This window comes from Eretmochelys imbricata, chromosome 10 (assembly GCF_965152235.1).
Source record: "Eretmochelys imbricata isolate rEreImb1 chromosome 10, rEreImb1.hap1, whole genome shotgun sequence".
Taxonomy (NCBI): domain Eukaryota; kingdom Metazoa; phylum Chordata; order Testudines; family Cheloniidae; genus Eretmochelys; species Eretmochelys imbricata.
This window is the reverse complement of record NC_135581.1, coordinates 52,724,548-52,745,732: the sequence shown is the minus strand read 5'-3', so window position 1 is coordinate 52,745,732 and position 21,185 is coordinate 52,724,548. Positions and strand designations below refer to the sequence as shown.

Below are 21,185 nucleotides of genomic sequence, written 5' to 3'. Positions count from 1 at the left end.
TCACACAAATAGGGGGATAACTGCCAAGGTGGCCAGGGAGGAGGGAAGCATCGAGCGGGGTGATGGAAGAAGGGAGGAGGGAAGGACAAGGCCACACTGCACTTCAAAATTTATTGAATGCCAGTCTTCTGTTGCTTGGGCAGTCCTCTGGGGTGGAGTGGTTGGGTGCCCAGAAGCCCCTTCCCCCCAGCCCCACGTTCTTGAGCATCTGGGTGAGGAGGCTATGGAGCTTGGGGAGGAGGGTGGTTGGTTACACAGGGGCTGCAGTGGCGGTCTGTGCCTTTCCTGCCCCACAACCATACGCTGGAACATATCAGTTTGATCCTCCAGTAGCCTCAGTATTGCATCTTGCCTCCTTTCATCATGCTGCCACCACCTTTCCTCTTGATCCCACCACCTCTCCTGTTGCTCCAGCCATCTATCCTCTCGCGTGTCCCTCCTGTCCTCGTGTTCATTTTGTGCTTTCCTGGACTCTGCCATTGTCTGCCTCCACGCATTCTGCTGGGCTCTTTTGGTTTGGGTGGACTGCATGAGCACAGAGAACATTTCATCACGAGTGCGTTTTTTTCACCTTCTTATCTACCCTAGCCTCTGGGACGGAGATGCTAGTTGCAGCGTTGAAACATTTGCAGCTGCGGGAGGAAAAAAGGGAGATTAAAACTGAAAAAGACACAATGGCCATTTAAAAGGAGGGGCTGATGTTTTTCAGTTAACGTGCAGCACAAACCCAACTAAACCGCCCCCACACCCAATTCTCTGGGATGATCGATTCACCTCTCCCCGCACCAGGTGGCTAACAGCGGGGATGATTTATTTTGAGCCACAGGCAAACAACCCAGCAGGAACAGCCACCTCTGATGTCTCCTTAATAAAATTCCCCTATTTCAACCAGGTGACCACAAATGATATCACTCTCCTGAGGATAAGACAGAGAGATAAATGCCAGCAAACACCGGGACCACACGCTGCCATGCTTTCTTATGCAATGATTCTAGACTACGTGTTACTGGCCTGCCTGGTAAAGTGTCCTAGCATGGAAGACGCAATAAGGCTGCCCTCTCCAGAAACCTTTTGCAAAGGTTTTGGGAGTACCTCCAGGACAGCTTCATTGAGATGTCCCTGGAGGATTTCCGCCCTATTCCCCAGACACGATAACAGACTTTTCCAGTAGCAGTACTGGCCGTGAATGCATCCCAAGTCTTCAGGCCAAATTAATCATTAAACATGCTTGCTTTTAAACCGTGTATTATATTTACAAAGGTACACTCACCAGAGGTGCCTTCTCCGCCTTCAAGGTCCGGGAGCCCGGGTTGGGAGGGTATTGGCTCCAAGGTGATAAATAGTTCCTGGCTGTCGGGGAGAATGGTTTCTCCGCTTGCCTGCTGCATGTTATCTTCCTTGTCCCCAAAATCCTCATCCCTGTTGCGTGAGACTCCCTTGCAGGAGTCCACGTACAGGTGTGGGGTAGTTGTAGGGACACCCCGTAGAATTGCATGCAGCTCATCATAGAAGCAGCATGTCTGGGGCTCTGACCCCGAGCGGGCGTTTGCCTCTTGGGTTTTTTGAAAGGTTTGCCTGACCTCCTTAAGTTTCACGCAGTACTGCTGCGGGTCCCTGTGATAGCCTCTGTCCTCCTCCAAGGGCATGATTTTTTCAAATATTTTTGCATTTCGTCTTTTGGAACGGAGTTCGTCTCCCCATACAGCAATCAGATCCAGTACCTCCCGTTCAGTCCATGCTGGAGCTCTTTTGCGATTCTGGGACTCCATGGTCATCTCTGCTGATGAGCTCTGCATGGTCACGCCATGATGGCCAAACAGGAAATGAAATTCAAAAGTTGCCGGGGCTTTTCCTGTGTACCTGGCCAGTGCATCTGAGTTGAAAGTGCTGTCCAGAGTGGTCACAATGCAGCACTGTGGGATTGCTCCCGGAGGCCAATACCATCCAATTACATCCACACTACCCTGAATTTGACCCGGCGATGTCAATTTCAGCGCTAATCCCCTTGTCGGGGAGGAGTACAGAAATCAATTTTAAGAACCCATTAAGTCGACAAAAATGGCTTTGTTGTGTGGACGGGTGCAGGGTTAAATCAATCTAACGCTGCTAAATTCAACCTAAACTCGTAGCGTAGACCAGGGCTACGTGTTTTGCCTGCCACACCTATCTTTAGATCATATCAATGCTCCTGCATCTTGATCCAACAAATTAAGCACATACTTAACTTTAAGCGAGCAAATAGTCTCCATTAGTTAAGTACTTGTTCTGAACTTGTTCACTGGGTCAGGGCCAGAGTGCTTAGTATCTTGCATGATTGAACCCTTTACTGACCATTAAGATTGGATACAGGAGTTTTAAAGCCAGGAGTTTGGGAAATTTAACAATACACATGTTTAGCTAATTATGTGACAAAATGTTGAAGCTAATCAGAGACATTAAGGAAGGTTTCTGCTTCTAATCTTCCAAATACAGCCAACACTAGACAAACCACGTAAACACTTTTTGGAAGCAACCTAATTGTGAAAGGAATGCAAGACTATGTTATCGGAGCAATAAATCTAGAAGTAAAATGGGCCTACACCAACCACCCCCACTTTTCTTTTCAAAGAAAAACATGAATTTAAACTCTGACAAATAAAACTAGAAATATCCTTTTTGAAATTCATTTTTTTAGTAAACACATTAAAGTCTTCATTCCTTGAACCTGAAGAACATTTATGGTGGGAAACGTTTTACAGAAGATATTGGTTACTTCTAACTCATGTTTCCACTTAAAGATGAAAACCTTTGTTGGTTCTCCAATGCTTACAATGGCATAAGCCTCTTAAAAGGCACATTTGCAAATATTTTGTATCTAAATTAATGCCTTCATTTAATAACTTCCTAATTTCATTGATATATTAATAGTCAGATGTTTTATGCACAATTATAGCAACGTCATTTGAGGCTAAGCTAATTACTCATGTAAGAAGTCACTGAAGTATATGTTTATAGGAATGTAGAAATTAATTAATTGCTGACAGTGCTCCAATAACTCTCAACCCACTCAAGAAGACGAGAAATCATCTTTCCAAAAATGATCATATAGAAGCAACAACTTAATTTGAAGACTTTCAATAAATTATTTAATTTCAAAAGACTCTTGAGAAATAAAAACTGATCAAAAAACAGGAGCATTTGTACTTTTTGAAAAGAGAATTTCTTTGTATTCCGTCCATTATCTGAGGTACTCTTTCAATTTTATTAATGCTTGACTGGAAATAAAAGAGTTAAAACTAACTTTAAAAAGTTTTCTGGATCTTCCCTGCTATAATATTGTATATTAATAATACAAAGTGCATATTCAGGAGCTGAAAGTGCCACCTAAGCCAACCCCAAAGGCATGGAGCCAATGAAAAAGTGATAACCAATTTAAAGCTGAAGAAGTATGAAAAAGGTGTGTTCTAGCATTTCATGAAAATAAAGAAAAGGCTATAAAAAACTCTGAAGTGAGCGCACGCACATGTGCGCACACATACCCTACTACTTAGACAACAAGCACTCCACAACTCATCCTGGCCTCCTCTATAAGCAACCTATGTAAGGAAAACGGAAAAAACCTCAATAAACCAACCCAAAGAAACAGCCCCACTACTTCAACCTGGACTAGTGAGAGGACATTAAGAGACTGCCAACGGATTAGCTTTAAAACTCTGGTCATGATTTTCTTGGTAATACTGAAATGTTGTAACTTAAGAGACGGAAAAAAAACACAACAAGGAGTCCGGTGTCACCTTAAAGACTAGCCGATTTATTTGGGCATTAGCTTTTGTGGGTAAAAAATCCTGAAGAAGTAGGGTTTTTACCCACGAAAGCTTATGCCCAAATAAATCTGTTAGCCTTTAAGTGCCACCAGACTCCTTGTTGTTTCTGTGGATGACTACCTCTCTGATACGTAAACGACTAAGTTTCTCCTGTTAATCACCAAGTGGTTAAACCTTGCATTCCTGGAGAGAAGACAGAGGCTAAACATTGGTAAACTGACATTCAGTGGGATTTAATTGGATTTAAGAGTCTTAATTTTGGCTAACTGGCCTGTCTCAAGATTGCTCCTTAAATGGCTTCTTCTAAGTAACTGGGTTTCCACGTTTTCTTCAGTTTCATAAGATGCAGTAAAGATCACTTACTTTGCCAACTATAAACTGGCTTATTAATATATAAATTGGTTATATATTAACAAACAATGGGACATCCTGCCTTTAACCAAAATTCTCCCCATCTATGAACATTATTTATCTAAGGATATACTAAAGAAAGGATTCACAATAATTTCAGGAAAAATATACTTTAGTTTTAACTTACCAAGAGGAAAACATACCTAAGAGGTGTTCATTCTCAGGGTTGTAATCTCTGGTAAAAGCTTTCCACAGAAAGAGATACCACACAAATTGTAATGTAAATAACCAGTTTATCATTTGTATTGTTTAATGTTTTCTTTTCCTCACTTCAATAACAAAATAGCCATAGTTTATAACTGCCATTATTTTGCTTGGCCTTAATCATGATGTCCCCTAAGCGATGTAAAATAACTCTTGTGACTAAACAGTGGATGCCTCTGAGTTGGCAGTGAAAGAAAATTAGTAAGAACTTGTCTACCATTTCTTGTTTCTGCAAACTAAATATTTTAATAATTTTTAAAATTAAATTAATGTCTAACAATTTAAATCTACCCTTTCAATCCAACGTAACACACTGAACAACATTAGGCTCGCCAAAAAGATTAACTATACCTTTCTTCACACTAGTATCTTTTTGCTGCTTTTCTCCTTGTGTTTGCAAGTGTCCTGTGTCACCAGCACTTGGACTGCTTGATGGAATAACACTTGTTAGAAAATTGATAGTAGAGAGAAGGGCCTGTGTATGTAGCAGAAAATTTAATGACGAAAAGGCCACCTGTTTAAAACAAAAGAATCCAAATCACAAAAAGTAAAGCTACAGGTAACATTCATTTAGCATGTGGATCACTTCCATGAGTAGACTTGTTGAATGGGTTGGGATTTAGGCTTGCAGGGTGACAATTATATAAGAAAATAACACAGATATGTAATCACCAATAAGTATTTGGCTTCATCTTCCCACAATACAAGAACAAGGTGACATGCAACTAAACTAAAAAGACATCAAATACTCGACTAGTTGTGTTTTTTTCCCCCCCTTTTAGTTGACTCCAGTATATTCTTTGAGTAGTTTTTCCTGATCTGTTTTTTAAGTTTGTAAGTTTAAGTTTAAGTTTTCTGGTTCTCTTAACCTTTGTTGCCCTGAGAACTTAGTCTGTTGGGGAAAATGCATAATACTAATTACCAGAAGATGCAGAAAATACCTTCCCAGAGAGTTCTTCAGGGGAACACTTGCATTATTAAACTGTCTGTTCTCAGCTGGACAAAATAAACCTTTCAAGCAAGCTGCAGTTGAATGTTACTAAAAATCCCGTGCTATACCAGAGTTATTAGCCAGGCTTATACCACACTGTAGTTGTCCCAAACACACAAAAAGACAGACAAGATGAAAGAGAGGTAGTTTAATTAGGCCATAACTTGATAAATTAATCTGGGAACCATCAATAACAACTTCATTTTCATTAAAATTATGCTGATGTATCCAAGCCTAGTTCTATCACTTTTCACTAACCTTGACAGTTTCATATAAGGAATGTAAAGATTTAACACTAAGTATGTACCAAAGTATTCAACTCAATATATAGAAGGATTCACAGAAATATAAAACATTTCTAAACTGGGAACAAACAGAATTCACAGACCCAACGTAGAGCACTCTAGTTGACCATTTCAGTCAAATATTCAGTTTGACTGTAACTGGCAGATGCTTCAAAAGAAGATGCCTTCATCCCCAAGGTACTCCTTACATCAGTCACAGCTCACACCAGGGGAAAAAAGTTTCTTCCTGACACCAATTGGCAATATGCCCTATGGTAAGAAAACTGATTACCTTTCTCGTTTTTCATCTCAGGCACAGTTAATGGAGATTTTTTTTAACCTCCCCTCCCTCCCCCCAGGTTGTTTTAATCTCTTCCGACATTTCACCCAAACATCAGATATTGAGAGTACCACACAATAAATGTATTTCCTTTTCACATACTTAAATTTGTTCCTTTATAACTTTAATACCTCCTTGTTCTTGTACTGTGGAGGAAAAAAGCATTAGTACAGAGCTTGCTCACTCCGCCAATTGTTACAGTTATCTAGTCATTTTAAAATGTTTGGTGCCTGAACTAAGGCTTTTAAGCACATATTTCAGTTCATTGGCAGGGAATAGCTGAGACTTCTGATCCATACTCTAATAGCTTCTGGGAGAGCTGGACCTCTTTGCACTGCCAGAGTGGCACACAAGGACAGTAAAACTGCCCTAAGTGGGCAGCTGAGAATTTTCCTAGGTTGGGGCAGCTGTTATAGCCATCTCCTATGAACCCCAGGGTGTAGAGATGTGTCAGGGGCAGGGCTGGAGTGGTATGGTGGCAATCTGGACTTCAAGGCCTTGTCTCTACTGGGTGTGGCGGGGCGGGGGATGGAGATGAAGGGTGTGTTAACTCATAACTCGAGTTAGCTAGTTAAAACCCTAGTGAAGACCAAGCAGCTGGTAGTTTTCACAACAGTTTGCCAGTCAAGGTAAGACTATGGAGGAGCCTAGGCTTCAGCTTGACCTACTGAAACTACAAGTTGCCCTATCATTACTAGCATTTTACCTTAACTTACTTAACACGAGGTAAGATCATACCACTTTACCTAGGGAAGTCAGGCTTAGTCTTCAATGAGTCTGAGTTTTGACTTGCAGGTACCTGCTAAGTAAAGTGTCTAATACTAGACACTTGAAAAAAGTTCACTTACCTGAAGTGTTTGTTCAGTGTTGTCAAAGCTTGACTGAAATTTTGGACCATTTTTGTCAGCCTAAAAGGGAAACATGTTATAAAAGGTTAAAGATAGACAAATTGAATGAGCCATTGCATTGTATAGACTGCAGTCATTTATACCTTGTGTGCTAAATTTTTAACTTGTTACCAGATACACTGAACAGATCATTTTAATAAATACTTATTAAATAGTAAGCATGTACCTTGATATATTCCACCTTCAAAAGGTCTAATCCAGGTCCATCTGAAGAGCTAATTAAGTGAAGCGGTCGTTTTTTATCTGTAACATACCAAGTAAGAGCATATTAAGAAGTCAGCTTTCACAATATTGAAGCAGGCAAAGAAACGATTTTATGAAACCCTTCTCCTCTAACATCATTTTCTATTTAACACTTCAAATTGTGATGCTGCCTGAAGCATTGTGCCAATAACCTAGAATCCATATTTACATTTTGAGTTGAACGTTTAGGCAGGCAATGACAAGTCAACACTGTCATTAGACAGGCTTATACCTTTTCTTTTTGCTGTATTTAAAATACTTATATTGAAGAATAAGAATATTAAAACATTTAAAGGGCTGTAATTTTCAAAAAAGGTAGGTGCCAAACTCGTATTAGAAGTCCATGTGTGCTGGAGACTAATGTTGATATGTGCCCCTGAAAAATGTTTCACAAAGCATTTAGTTGGAAAAAAAAAAAATCATGACAAATGGAATAGGCTCTGCTTCAATATCTCAATACTTTATCTGTACAGTAGTAAAGACAGTAACATGGACAAAATATGCAGTATACACCAAAATCATTAATGAACAAGTATCAGGAAGATTGGAAGAGGCCCTGGAGGTTTTTCGCCTTCCTCTGTAGTGTGCGGCACGGGTCACTTGCTGGAGGATTCTCTTCTCCTTGAAGTCTTTAAACCACGATTTGGGGACTTCAATAGCACAGACATAGGTCAGAGGTTTTTTGCAGGAGTGGGTGGGTGGGTGAGATTCTGTGGCCTGCATTGTGCAGGAGGTCAGACTAGATGATCATAATGGTCCCTTCTGACCTTAACATGTATGAATCTATGGAAGTTCTTCTAGGGCTTGAATTGGGCTAGCATGCACCTAGACTGACCAAAACAGCTCATTTATCAGTGTGTTCTGTCATTTGTCTGTTTTGTTTAAAGTTTTCTTTTCCTTAATAATAAAACACCCATGGTTAATAATTGTGATTATTTTACTTGGCTTCAATCATGGTGTCACGTAAGGTATGTAAAAGAATCACTGGAGACTAAATAGTAGGAATCATAATGCCGGAGGATAGTCTCATGAATTAGCCTGTAACAAAGATTCCATCTTTTGATTTGATTTTCCCTGAATTAGCAAGAGCTAGGCTACCACATCTTGTTTCTCTGGACCAAATTTAAATTTACCCCCTTCCCACTCTTCAACAGATACATTGCCACATATGTATTACTAAGAAAGGTGACTTCCTTTTCTAGGTATCTTCCTAAAAATTTGGATGCGTGTCGAAGGGTAACGGTCAGATTTTTAAAACTTGACTTCCACCATTTTGCAACTACAACTTAGATATCTAAATTACTCATTTACTAGATAAGCACAGAAAACGAGATGGATGTCTTAATGGCATCAACTGTGCCGGCACATAAGTTCCATTATTTGGGCCCACACAACCGCAGCCTCAAAAGAGAAGGGGCTCATTCTAAATATCAAACTTAACTGTCATACTGTAGAACTTTTCTCTGAAAGCGTAGGGTAGGCAGTCCAAACCTTGATACAAAAAGGTTTAACTATGCAGTCTACTAAGCAGAGACATGATTACTTTTATCCTCCATTTTGTTTTATTATTTTCATTACCTTGAATTTTGTGGTAATCCAAGCTGATTTTCTTTAAGTAAGATACAGCTGTTAAGTCGTATGTTCTGACTGTAGCTTCTGTTCCGAGCTGCATTACATTAAATACAAGTATTGTTTCCTCTATTTTCTGTTGCTTTGTGAGTTCTAAAACCACCTACATGAATGAGAATTACACAAATGTCAGTAATAGAGTGGTATCTCTTTTCATATCTGATGTTCCATTTTTTATTAATCAGAAAGAGGAAAATAAAATTGCTGCTAATTTTACTGTCTTATTTTCCTTAACAACTAGCATTCTTGCACAAGAGTCTGAAAATGAAGGTGGGCTGTCAAGATCTGAACTACTTGAAGCATAATGGAACCGGGGGGGGAACACGACATTTCTAATTCTTGGTGAACCAATATTTTCAGTAGAATTTTGCTGTTACAAAGCAGAATCAAATTCCTAGAGTTGGTTCTTTGTTAATGACTCTCCTGATGTTTCAACTTCCTCCTTCATACGTGGCATCACTATCAAGTTACTACATATGGAAGATTGCTGGATTATGGTGCTAAAGTAAATGTATTATCTTCTGAGATTACACTTCATCAACGTGTTGTTTATAAGACTAATGGGGGTGCACTTTGACATGTAATGGATCATATAATAACTGCTTTATAATGGCCTTCAGATTAAGAGAGAGTAATGCAATTTGAAGAGAGAAGAGTAAAACACATGCCTCTTTAATTTCAAACTTCAACTGAAGGTCTATGAACTCCTCATTAATAGCCTCTGTTTTGTTTTTTAGATCATGTCCCTCAGGTAGAGCCTTTTCAGTTAGTGAAAAAGAATTTTCAGCATCAAAATATTCATCAGACTCTAGGAAATAAAGACATGTAATATTTTTATGCTGTCTGTGGCACTGACAGCCAAATATAAAAACAAGCAAACGTTCTCTTTGCAACAGCTAGTACCTTGACATACTGATTTGTCTGTCATTATCAATTCTGTATTTACCTGTGTTTGAGGCCTCTTCATGTAAGTATTTTCTAAATATGGTAATTACAAGCGCAAGATAGTTGTGACAATCAGGATCCAGACACCACAAGTTAACAGCCCATTGAATGACTGATCTCAGATTAGGAAAGCCTCCCATACACTAATTTACATTATGAAAGCTATTTTCTAAACAAAAAAGGCTAATTATTTATTTTTAAAAAGCAAGCTTAGTGTCTTAAGATACTATCAGCAAGATCTGCAAGGCCGCCTTAAATTTTGCAATTCATAGGTATGCACAGGTATTTATTGTCCACTGGACAGTCATTTCATGATCAGAAACACCTAGCAAAGTTTTGTTGCTAAATAGACAATAGTTTTTTTTTTTACTTTTAGAAATAGTTATAAATATTTTGTTACCTGACTCTACTCCTTCCAGCAATATTGAGGTGTCAAGTAACCCTTTCCTCACATCAGTAACCGTGGGGATAGCAGGTACCTAGAAAAAAATAGCCAAGTACAGAAACTAATCTACCATAACTTTTTATGACTTCAGAATGTTCATTTATATTCTCATGAAAATCCACCCTGCTTTTCAAATAAAATCTGTGGATAAGACTCAAATTTTAATTTGAGCTTTCAAGTCAACATATACACTGCCTATTCAAATAAGACTAGTTGTGTGTGCTCAAGTGGACTTTGAAGACTATCTTCATCATCATTTACAGCAACACATGAACATATTACTATATTTTTTTTCAGATATCCTGTAGCTTTCTCTTACCTGCTAATATCGGCTTTCCATAAATACTAAATGAAGGAATGCAGTCACTAAAAGTGGTTTTATGCAGTTATACTATCATGTTTTAGTTCGAGTTTATCATTATCCTAGTCAGTTTACCTTTGTGCTTTGAACTGACATGGCTGACATCTGAGGAAACGGAATGCTATCAATCAGATCAAAAATCCCCTTAATCTTTTGGTCAGAAACCCTCACATGTACCAGGGGAAGGCCTCCTGAAACTTTAAACCTGTGGGGAGAGAATTAAAAAAACCAGCATTTTGTGAACAGTGTAATATTGGAATGAAGTTACATGCGAGCCAACTTTTCAGCAGATACTAAGAGGTTTACTAAATTTTAATTTTAGCATGTCATTAACCATTGAGCAAAGAAGCTCATGATGCAGACATCTGCGTTCAGGGCCTGTTAGTACATATACTTATAGTTAACGCAGCCATAAAAAAAAATTCTATCAGTGAAACTATATTAAACACCCAAGCTAAATGGAGATTTTTCCCCCCCACTATTGAATTTCACAGATAACCCCTTTCCCCCGCCTTCCTATTGAAGCCCAGGGGGCTAGTCATAACTCCCTCCTCCTCTCAGCTCCTCCTTTGTGTTAGCCATACTGATGGCTGGAGAACAATGTAAGGTACTTGCCCGAAAATCCAGAAAAACTGCCTCTACATACATTTTACGTATTCAGGTCACTGGTTTTGCTCTTAACTTGTGATATTTGTTTTTCTTGGAAAAGTTAAGATGTGGGGACAACCCACCCGGAGCTACTTTATTCAAAACACACTCAACTGCCACAATGTTCAAAAGTTTTTGTTCAGTAAACAGCAGAACAGTTTGTGCTTTTAAACAAAAATGTAAAGGAATTATTTGCAGCCTGAAACCGTGACCAAAAACACTTCAGACAAGATTTCCTTGAAAATTTTAAAAGGTGGTATGCAAAAAAAAAACACAATTACTAACTTGTTCCTCAACTGTGGTTATTCGAGGTGTGTTGTACATGACCATTCCACTCTTGGTGTGTGCATGCCCCGAACACAGTGGTGAGAAATTTTTCCCTCAGCAGTACCCATCGGGGCAGCTCGAGAGCTCTCTGCTCTTGCATGCCTGTGCATATATGTATAAAAGGACAAGGTCACCACCGCCATCCTTCAGTTTCTTTTTGCCGGAAAAACACTGCTGCAGAGAGGTAGGACAGCAGGTCGTAGAACGGACATATGCAACTCATCTTGAAGAGCAATAGTTATGGAACAGGTTAGTAACTGTTTTTTTCCTTCGAGTGATTGCACATGTGCATTCCTCTCTTGATGATTCACTAGCCATGGAAACAGGTAAAAGGATCTGAGCCTATCTGCCCAGGGACTAAAGGATAATTCGCCCAAATCTGGCATCATCCCGAGCTTGCTGAGTGATGGCATAATAGGAAGCAAACATGAGCACCAAAGACCAAGTTGCCATCTTACAAATGTCTGAGATAGGAACTTTAGCCAGGAAGGCTGCAGAAGCAGCTTGCTATCTCATTGAACATGCTATCACTCCGCTTAGCAGGCTAACATTAGACAAATAGTAGCACAGGCGGATACATGAAGTTATCCAAGATGATATGCTCTGAGAACGAACTAGGAGCCCCTTCATTCTGTCTGTGATCACCACAAAGAGTTGGGAAGACAGATAGAGAACTGTTTGGACCTGTTAGGGTAGAATGCCAATGCTCTCCTAATAACCAGAGTATGTGCAGCCTTCCTTTCAACTTTATCTGAGTGCAGTTTGGGGCCCACAGCTCACTTACCCTCATAGTCATGGCCTCCAAAAATGTTACTTTCACTGAAAGAGACAATCAAGAGCAGGTAGCTAAAAGCTTAAAAGAAAGAACAAACTTTTACGGTATCAAGTTTAGGTCCCATGAGGAACAGGATCTCGTACCTGACGATCTTTCCAGGTCTTTCAAAAATGTATTGATATTCTGTTAGAAAAGAGAGCAGTCAGCCACCTAAGAGTGGAAGGCTGAGATAACTACTAAGTGGACCTTGATGGAACTAACAGCCAATCTATGTTTTAGGTACAAAAGATAGTCCAAAATATATTGGATTGAAGAATGTATCAGCAAAATTCCAGGCAGATGAGACCAGGCAGAGAAATGCTTCTGCTTAGAGGGTTTGTCTATACAGTAACTCGACACCTGCGACACACCCTGGTCAGCTGGTTCAGGATTGCACAGCTCAGGCTGAGGGGCTGTTTGATTGCTGTATAGACTTCTGGGCTCGGGCTGGAGTCCAGCCTCCAGGTCCCTGTGAGGTGGAAGGGTCCTAGAACTCCGTCTCCAGCCCAAGCCTGGAAGTCTACACAGCAATCAAACAGCCTTGCAGCCCGAGCCCTGCAAGCCCAAAGGTGGCTGGGTTTTTTTTTTGCTGTGTAGACATACCCAGAGAGGCAAGTAGATGTAGATGATCATTTTCTACTATGCAATAGCACATCTTAACCTCTTTTGAACACAACTGCCCCCCAGAGTCTAACCATGGAGCATCTATGCTGTTCGATGGATGTCTACAGGTTTGGGTAGACAACAGACAACCATCGTCTTGAGAAATAAGATTTTGGATGGTCTAGATAATACTTAGTCCTGCTGTGACTGCAGGGGACTGGACCAGATGACCTCTCAAGGTCCCTTCCAGTCCTATGAAATTTAATCCGGGTCCAATGGAAGCAGTATCAGCTTTTTCACTGAAAGGTACAGGACAGTGGAGAGTCAGTGCTGCCTTGGCCACGCTGGGGCAATAAGAATGTTTCAGGCATGGTGCAGTCTGATTTTTTAGTAGCACATTGTGAAGCAGTGGAATCGATCGGAAAGCATGCAGAAGATTGCTCCTTCAGACAACAGGAAAGTGTCCATTAGGGAACCCAGACAGTGACCCTGTAGGTAACAAAACTGTTGGCATCTCCTGTTTTATCTCATTGCAAACAGGTCTACCTGAGGAGCTGCACAGGGCTGGAAAATGAACCTGGTTCCATCCAGATAAATAGACAACTCATGGTGATTCATCAATGACCTGCTTAGGTCACCTGCCAGCCTGTTCTGCACTTCCAGAAGAAGCACTTCTTGGCAGAACAAGGATGAGCGGCCACCTCCTTGTCTGCTGAGGTAGAACATTGTTGCTGAGTTGTCTGTGATACTGAGAAAATTGAAATGGGACGGAAAAACTGGGCACACTAGCCAGATAGTTGTCAACTCCCCTTACCTCATGAGTCAGGTCTTTTGCAGACTATAACCCCTAAAACTGAGGGGGAACCCAGATCAGCATCCCAACCTAAAGCAGATGCATCTGTTACTACCATGAGTGATGGCTCAGGAGGACAAATTAACTCCTTCTCAAATGTTGGCAGAGTTTGCCCACCAGTCTAGTCTAGTCTAGAGAATCTAAAATGTGAGGTGCCCCTTGAGCACAGTGTTCACATTGTGACAGCTTGGCAAAAATACTGAGGCTAGCCAACCTTGTAGAATCCTGATATGTAATCTGGCACACCACACTACATATATGCATGAGGCCACAAGAAGTAAGAAGGAACAGAGGGGTGGAGGGAATAGCTTTTCTCTTTATACTGACACAGAGGTCTGCGACAGGGAAGAGTGAACTGCCATGAAGGGTACCTCAGAAGAAAAAATTTCTGACAACTGTGCTTGGGATGCACCCACACCAAGAGTGTAATGTACTTGTGCAATCATTCAGAGAATAGAATAAATTGGTTAGTCTCTAAGGTGCCACAAGTACTCCTTTTCTTTTTGCGAATACAGACTAACACGGCTGCTACTCTGAAACCTGTCAGAGACTAGATTATTGCAGGCCAGTAGGAACTGTGTGAGCATGGAGCATAGTCAGTGCAAATAGTATCTTCTGAGAATTTAGCTACCAAATGCTAACAAGTATCCACGTGCCATTTTTCAGAGGCTCACAACTAAGGCCAAATTTCCACAGAAATGACAAAAAGCACATTCTTGACACGAGTGTGAATTCTCTTAAGTGTATGCTCTAAAGCATAGAGACGCTTTAGCAATTTAACATGGGCAAAAGAAGATGTTTTTCCTTTATCTGATTCTCACAAAAGGCTACATTGTTTTAGCTGAAACTTTGCTGCAGGCTAAGAATTTTGTAAATGCGCGATATGTCAAGTTTCATCCCAAATGATTGAAGCTTGGCAAAGTTACAAGCAACATATAAACTGTTAGGCAGCCTTAATTATAAATGTAGCTACTGACTTTGCCGTAACAAGGAGAAAATTAAGTCTTCAAACTCTATCTTGTCCCACTGGGCTTCAGTGACAAAGCCCTTTTTCAATAAGAACAAATGACCAAGCAAAAATTAATTGTCTGATAGTGCTGATACATTACTTAGCCATTCTGAGGTCTTTCTCCACCATTGATTTGGCTAATTGCACATGCATATCCATAGGCTGTAATATGTGCAAAGCAGATGGATGCTGAAATCGAGCCTTCTTCCAGTCTTCACCTGAAGGAATGTTTAACCAGTTTAAAAATTAAACTTCACAAGCTTTATTTTGTAATGAAGAGACAGTATAAAAATAATCCAGAAAAATCATTTAAGAATTACTTTAAAAAATCCAGCCCATCTAATGAACTGCAGAAACCTAAGTTCATATAGGCAAGATATTGCATGGATTTCCACAGGTCAGAAAACAGCCACCCCTAACATCATGCTTTATCAGCATCTAGCATGGGCCAAAACCAAGAAGTATTTTCACTTACAACTTTGAAAACCCAGAAGCAAGAGCTATGAACTCAGCCATTATCAGTACGTCAGATTTCTTCTTTTCCTCACAATATTTTTCCTAACATAAGAGTCCTCACATGTAAATCATCATAAAAGACCATCATATACATTTTGAGCTAGTCTGAGCTGTCTATTAATCCAAATAAACAAAAATTCATGAGCCTATCAATCGGTGCGGAATACTAAGTTACCTACCCCTAACTTACTTGCTAACACTTGAATGAATACAGCAATAATATAGATTTCCAGAGAACAAATGGGCATTTTTACACAAGATACCGGAAACATTAAAATAAAGGAAGTTTTACAGTTTTAATTTCTATTTTCTTTACATTATATGTAACTTATTTTAAGAACAAACCACTATCTACTAATATATATTTAAACATTTTTATTGTTCGTTGATTAAGAAGTGATTATGCTTTAATACCTCTTCTGCCAAAAAGAAGTTGTACATTCTTGATTTCCACATCAAACGTGTCATAAGCTTTGTCCATAATCTCTTCCAAGGATGAAAAACTAGAAGATTGATGACCCCCTTGATTTATGCTGGTCAACTGGTGGGACAGATTGAAAGAAATAAAAGTACAGTATTTATACACACACACTATATTATTCATTTCAATACTGTACAGGCAAAACTACTAGATTTTTAAAGCCTGTAATTTTTGGTTTGACTACCTCAGAAGAGGTATTTTAGAAATATCAACGCCATTATCCCTAACAAATATTAAGATAGCATAACTGAAAATAGAGCAAGTTCAGTAACATTTATTTTTATTTTTGTTAGTATATCACATTAGGTCTACAACAGTATATTAGTCAACTTATATAGGACTTCAAGTTTCAGCTTTACAGCACCACCATAGCATCAACTTCACAGCTCCAGAGTAGCTCAACAGCTTTTCTTAAGTCTTATTTGTTAAATAAAAGGAAGACTACTTCGCTGAAAAATGTAGGTGCACAGTGCTTTATAAACAAGTGAAATATATGGCTTTGAAAATCACATAGCTCTTACAGTTTAACTTGTTTGATATATGGAACCACATTTCACAAAGAATGAAATATAGTTCTTCTGGATGATTCTTATTCATGTGTTTATGTCAAAGATTATGATGCAAATGATACTAGTGGGTTTACAAAAAGGTGTCTGACCACTGATCAGCACTGTTGTCAGTCTTAAAATGTGAACAAATAATTGTATAATTTCCCTCTATCTTGAGCTCAAATGAAACCAGAGGAAACCAACTGCATACCTGAAACGTACCGAAGTCCAAAATAAGTAGGTCTGACTTTTCATTGTGGAAACCGGTCTGTGGAACCACAAGATAGGATGGTTTCAGATTAATCCTCAAGTCAAGCACTTTCCGTGTTTCAATAATATGAGCTAGTCCTTAAATAAGGAAAAGAACAGATTAAAAGATGAAAATATATTCACATCTGTAACCAACAGGTATGGCACATGGAACAAACAATACTATACCAAGGTAAAAGTCATATTTTCACTGTAGGAGCAGTTACAGATTAAATGTGATCAATCTTTAATGCAGACATCTTTTTGGTTCACTTCTCTATATGCTAACATCTTGTAAGTTTTTCAGTCAATTTTTCAATTTATTGCTAGAAAGCATTCTATCTGGAGGTTAATCACTCATCTTTGTATTGACTCAAGAGAAACAGAACTCAAAGCAATTTTGATTCAGAGATCCCATGGTGTGATGTTTATTCAAACAGCAATACTAATACTGCCTCGCAAGTAAGGCCCCCAGGCTCTTTGCTAATATTTAAGGGTTCACTTATCAATGGTAGTTACTTTTATCTATTTACCTGTAGCAGTTCTTTCTTTAATTTCTTCCAACTTCATCAAGGTGGCTGATGTTAGTCGTTCCAGATCCATTCCCTTACTTGTCTGGAAGAATTCCACCATTGCATTTATTGTTCTCTTTAAAAACAAATAGCATCAGTTTATATGCAATCATCCAATACACACTGCTTCAGTTCCAAAATATAAATTAAATATCAATTAAACTGAGATGGCAAAAAATTAAGGCAAGGAAGAAAAACTACTTTGGTACAATATTTGAAAGGAGATGGAAAGGCAATGAGGTTGAGAGAGAACAAAAAGGTATTCCCATACTTTTCTAATTTGAATATTACTCACAGCATCATATATGATTTCCACAGGCTGTGATTCAACTATAAGGCTCTGGTCAGCAGTACTATCTTCTGGATTTGTCTCAAACACTATTTTAAGCAAAGATGATTTGGTATCCCCAATAGAAGCCACAAGAGAAGGTACGATACTTTGTTGTTTCAGTCCTGTTACATACCAGTGCTCAAGCTTTGCCTCCACTCTGTAAATGAAGACAAGAATTGTTTTAAATCAATTTGTATTGAATATTCAAGAGTATGTAAATGTAACAATGGAATACAAGCTGCAATTTCACTTTGCACTAACATGAAACAGGAAAATTCACAGTGTCTTAGACAAGATGTAAGTGAACACAAGACACAGGGGCGGCTGGCTAATCATTAGCCAGAACTGTCTCAAGAAGTATCCTAAATTCATAGGACTAACTGCATGCCAAAGGATTTTAGGAGATTCTTGCCTATAAAAAGGCATCAAAGAAATACCTTAGGTTAAACGAAGCTAAATAGTTTAAGTGACAATGCAGGCTACACAAAGAAAAGAATACAACAGGAGACTAAATTAAGCCCTGCGATTTTAATGTCCTTACCATCTACATTCAGCTTTATTTCATTTTAAATTCAGGTTCACATTTCTCTTGTAACTGATTCTCTTATTCAGAGATAGTGCATTTACGCTAGATTAGAAAAAAAGTAATTAATGATTTAGGAGAGCCAGTTTGGAGCCTAATCCTGTAGATTTCAATGCAAGTTATGGACCCAGTCTTGCTCCCTTTGATACCAACGGAAGGTCTTTATTGTTTACTTCAGGAAACAGGAACCAGATTTCTCAATGTGAGATTCTGTTGGTTGGTTGCACCTTAGAAAAAAAATACATGGTTTTTCTACAACTGTCTATTAAGATCTTCATTCAGTTTTAGTAGTAAAGACTTGGGAGTTTAAAACAGGAAAGTCCGTTTAGGCCCACGTTCATAGAGATGTGATTTTTTTTAAACCTTTTAAAAGAAAGGAGAATAGCTAAGGCAGATTAGATCCACCTTTTCCTTTATGAAATTTTATTAGTAAAATCATCACTTCCACATTTTTGAGCATAAGTCTCATTGCCAACTATACTTTCAAAAGTCTCCTTTTTTATTTTTGGGCCAAGTGCTAGTTGTGTGTCCCTCAATCTGCCCAGTGAAACCACATCACACATTACAGAATATTTTAAACAGATATTCTGTGAAATGGGGTTCTGCATAAAAGAAAAGTGGGGGGAAAAACAGAATCTGTTAAAATTACTTCTCCTACTCTCACCACCAATATGCTAACTTGAATTAGAAAAAGTGTGCACAGGTTCATTTTCCAAATGCAACATCTAAGGGTGAGAGTGTATTAGTTCCTCGGTGAAGATTCCATAGGACGTTTGTGGCAGAGCTGGGAAATAAACTCTGATTTGAGGACAGAACCATATCCTGGAAACAGGCCACGTTGTCCATCATCATAACTATTATTTCAAATCTCTGTATTTGATTAGGGCACCCTTTATCATAGAATCATAGAATATCAGGGTTGGAAGGGACCTCAGGAGGTCATCTAGTCCAACCCCCTGCTCAAAGCAGGACCAATCCCCAACTAAATCATCCCAGCCACAGCTTTAAGCAGGGTTAATCCTTTGTGAATTGCTTTGAGATTTTCAGATGAAACAGAACTATGTGCAAAGCAATATTTGTCACTTCTTCAGCTAAAAGTAATCAAGATAACCAACTTAACTGGGGGTGGGCACTCTGGTCAGCACATTTGGCATTGACTGAGGAGCCAGGCTTGGTATTACTTTTAGCACTTTTTAACAAAATATGGAATGAAGACAAGCTGCACATGTATGAATGGGTAGCATAAATAAAAGGTAATTATGTTAAACATTGAATGAAGCAGGGCTCCACAAGAGGCCTTTATTAAGCAAGCCAGCACGGCTCACTCCTTCAACTTTTTTTTTTAAAGATCAATATTTATAACTTCATTTACCTACAAAAAAGTTTTAAGTTGTAAAAAATCTGAGAAAATGTAATAAGGAGAGTCATACACAACATATTGCTTTGTTCAAGAATCATTAATTTTAAAAGGGAATAAGCAGAGTGAAAATTAGCACCCTGAAAATATAATTGATCACTGTTCACAGAAATATGAAAAAGCAAACATGTAATTACTTAAGTGCTTGTGCTCCTGGTCTCTGAGATATTTTCGTGCTTAGATCAATTATCTGTACTTTAAGAGTCTCTGGCACATCCTTGTCTTCTTTAATTGTAAGAGAAGTACTTAACAGCTTCAGTGTCATTACATGAGCAACATACTAGTCGGGGAGATAAAAAAAATTGAGATTAAGAGTCTTTGCACAAATGCTTCATGATAATTTCTACTTTCTTATATTTACCACATATTGCACTGTTTTATATAGTTTTAATGCAGCCAATTCAATAGCCCAACATATTGCCTGGTTACCCACAAAGAAACCTGTGTTACAGGCCCCTGAGTTCAATCATCATCCCCCTCTCCAAGTTTAAAAAAAAAAAAAAAAAGTTACTGAGGTATTTCCTTTCTCTGACAGAACAGACATCAATTCCATCTAACAATAATTATTTTTACTCGAGTCATAGACATACTACATTGATGAAAATCCAGTGAAGCCAGGCAACTCCTAATCCCATGACTAGTTAAACTCAAAGATATAATTACTAGGTGTGGCCATTAATTTTGATTAATGATCTGAATAATTTACACATATATGTATGTCAGTCTCAGCAGCAAGAAAGATTATGTAAATCAAAGTTACTGGATTACTTCCTGGGACCTATGTTTGAGTGCATCCACATAAAATCAGAGCACACTTTTCCTTTTTGAGAACAAGAAGAAATGATTTCTCTTTATCTGAATCAAAACAGAAAAGTAGGATTTGAACATTCCTTGATACATAAACATGGAAAAGAAACAGTTATGTAACCCATACATTCTTCTGAGTACGTGACTAGCATCCCTAACCTAAGGAACAGGACTACCAGTGTGAAGAGAGAAATTAAGAGGGTAGCAATGTACACCGAGTATACTGCCACAGTATATCACCAAAGATTCCCTCATTAAATAATAAATGTTTTCCCACACTGTGTGAAAGACTATTCTACAGAAGGGAAGGTTCTGTATTCCACTGAGGGTAATGTGCATGCTTCTTGCCCCTGGAGCTGGAGCTTTTGAAAATAGTAGTGTCCGTCGGTCTGCGCATGCACCCTTCCACTGCCACATGGTTCCGCCCGAAGCAACAAAAGGCAAGGCAGACCAGTCACGTCTCCAGTTCCTTCTCCACCAGAGACGTATCAGATCCACAGCAGAGGGGAAGTGGGGTGGGTTTGGAATACATAGAGGAACCACACATCTCAAAGAGCCTCCAGTAACTGGTAAGTAACCTCCCGTTCTTCTTCGAGTGATGGTCCCTATTGTACTCCACTGAGGTGATTGACAAGCAGTACCTATATAGGAGAGTGCAAGGAGGACGACGGAAGCATTGAATGAAGGACCGCTGTACCAAATGAAGCGCCCTTTGCCGAAACATGCACCAAGGCATAATGAGAAGAGAAGGAGTGCACTGAGCTCCAAGTGGCCACTTTACAAATGTCAAACAGGGGCATGTCATGGAGTGCAGCGGTAGTTGAGGCTTGTGATCTCGTGGAATGGGCCCGTATCCCACCCAA

At 39.1% G+C, this 21,185-nt stretch overlaps 1 protein-coding gene across 1 annotated transcript in view; it reads right to left on the bottom strand.

Annotated features, from left to right (window-relative positions):
* The window catches only part of VPS13C (vacuolar protein sorting 13 homolog C), a 195,735-nt gene that overhangs the window by 121,834 nt on the left and 52,716 nt on the right, over positions 1-21,185 (bottom strand). The window contains exons 17-29 of the mRNA XM_077828389.1: positions 19,653-19,795; positions 17,480-17,672; positions 17,146-17,260; positions 16,575-16,711; positions 15,749-15,875; positions 14,919-15,036; positions 10,640-10,769; positions 10,159-10,237; positions 9,482-9,621; positions 8,763-8,916; positions 7,108-7,184; positions 6,882-6,941; positions 4,770-4,932 (exon numbers count right to left, since the gene is read on the bottom strand). Of these exons, the coding sequence (XP_077684515.1) occupies positions 4,770-4,932; positions 6,882-6,941; positions 7,108-7,184; positions 8,763-8,916; positions 9,482-9,621; positions 10,159-10,237; positions 10,640-10,769; positions 14,919-15,036; positions 15,749-15,875; positions 16,575-16,711; positions 17,146-17,260; positions 17,480-17,672; positions 19,653-19,795 (1,636 nt within the window). The remainder of the gene's footprint in view (positions 1-4,769; positions 4,933-6,881; positions 6,942-7,107; positions 7,185-8,762; positions 8,917-9,481; positions 9,622-10,158; positions 10,238-10,639; positions 10,770-14,918; positions 15,037-15,748; positions 15,876-16,574; positions 16,712-17,145; positions 17,261-17,479; positions 17,673-19,652; positions 19,796-21,185) is intronic.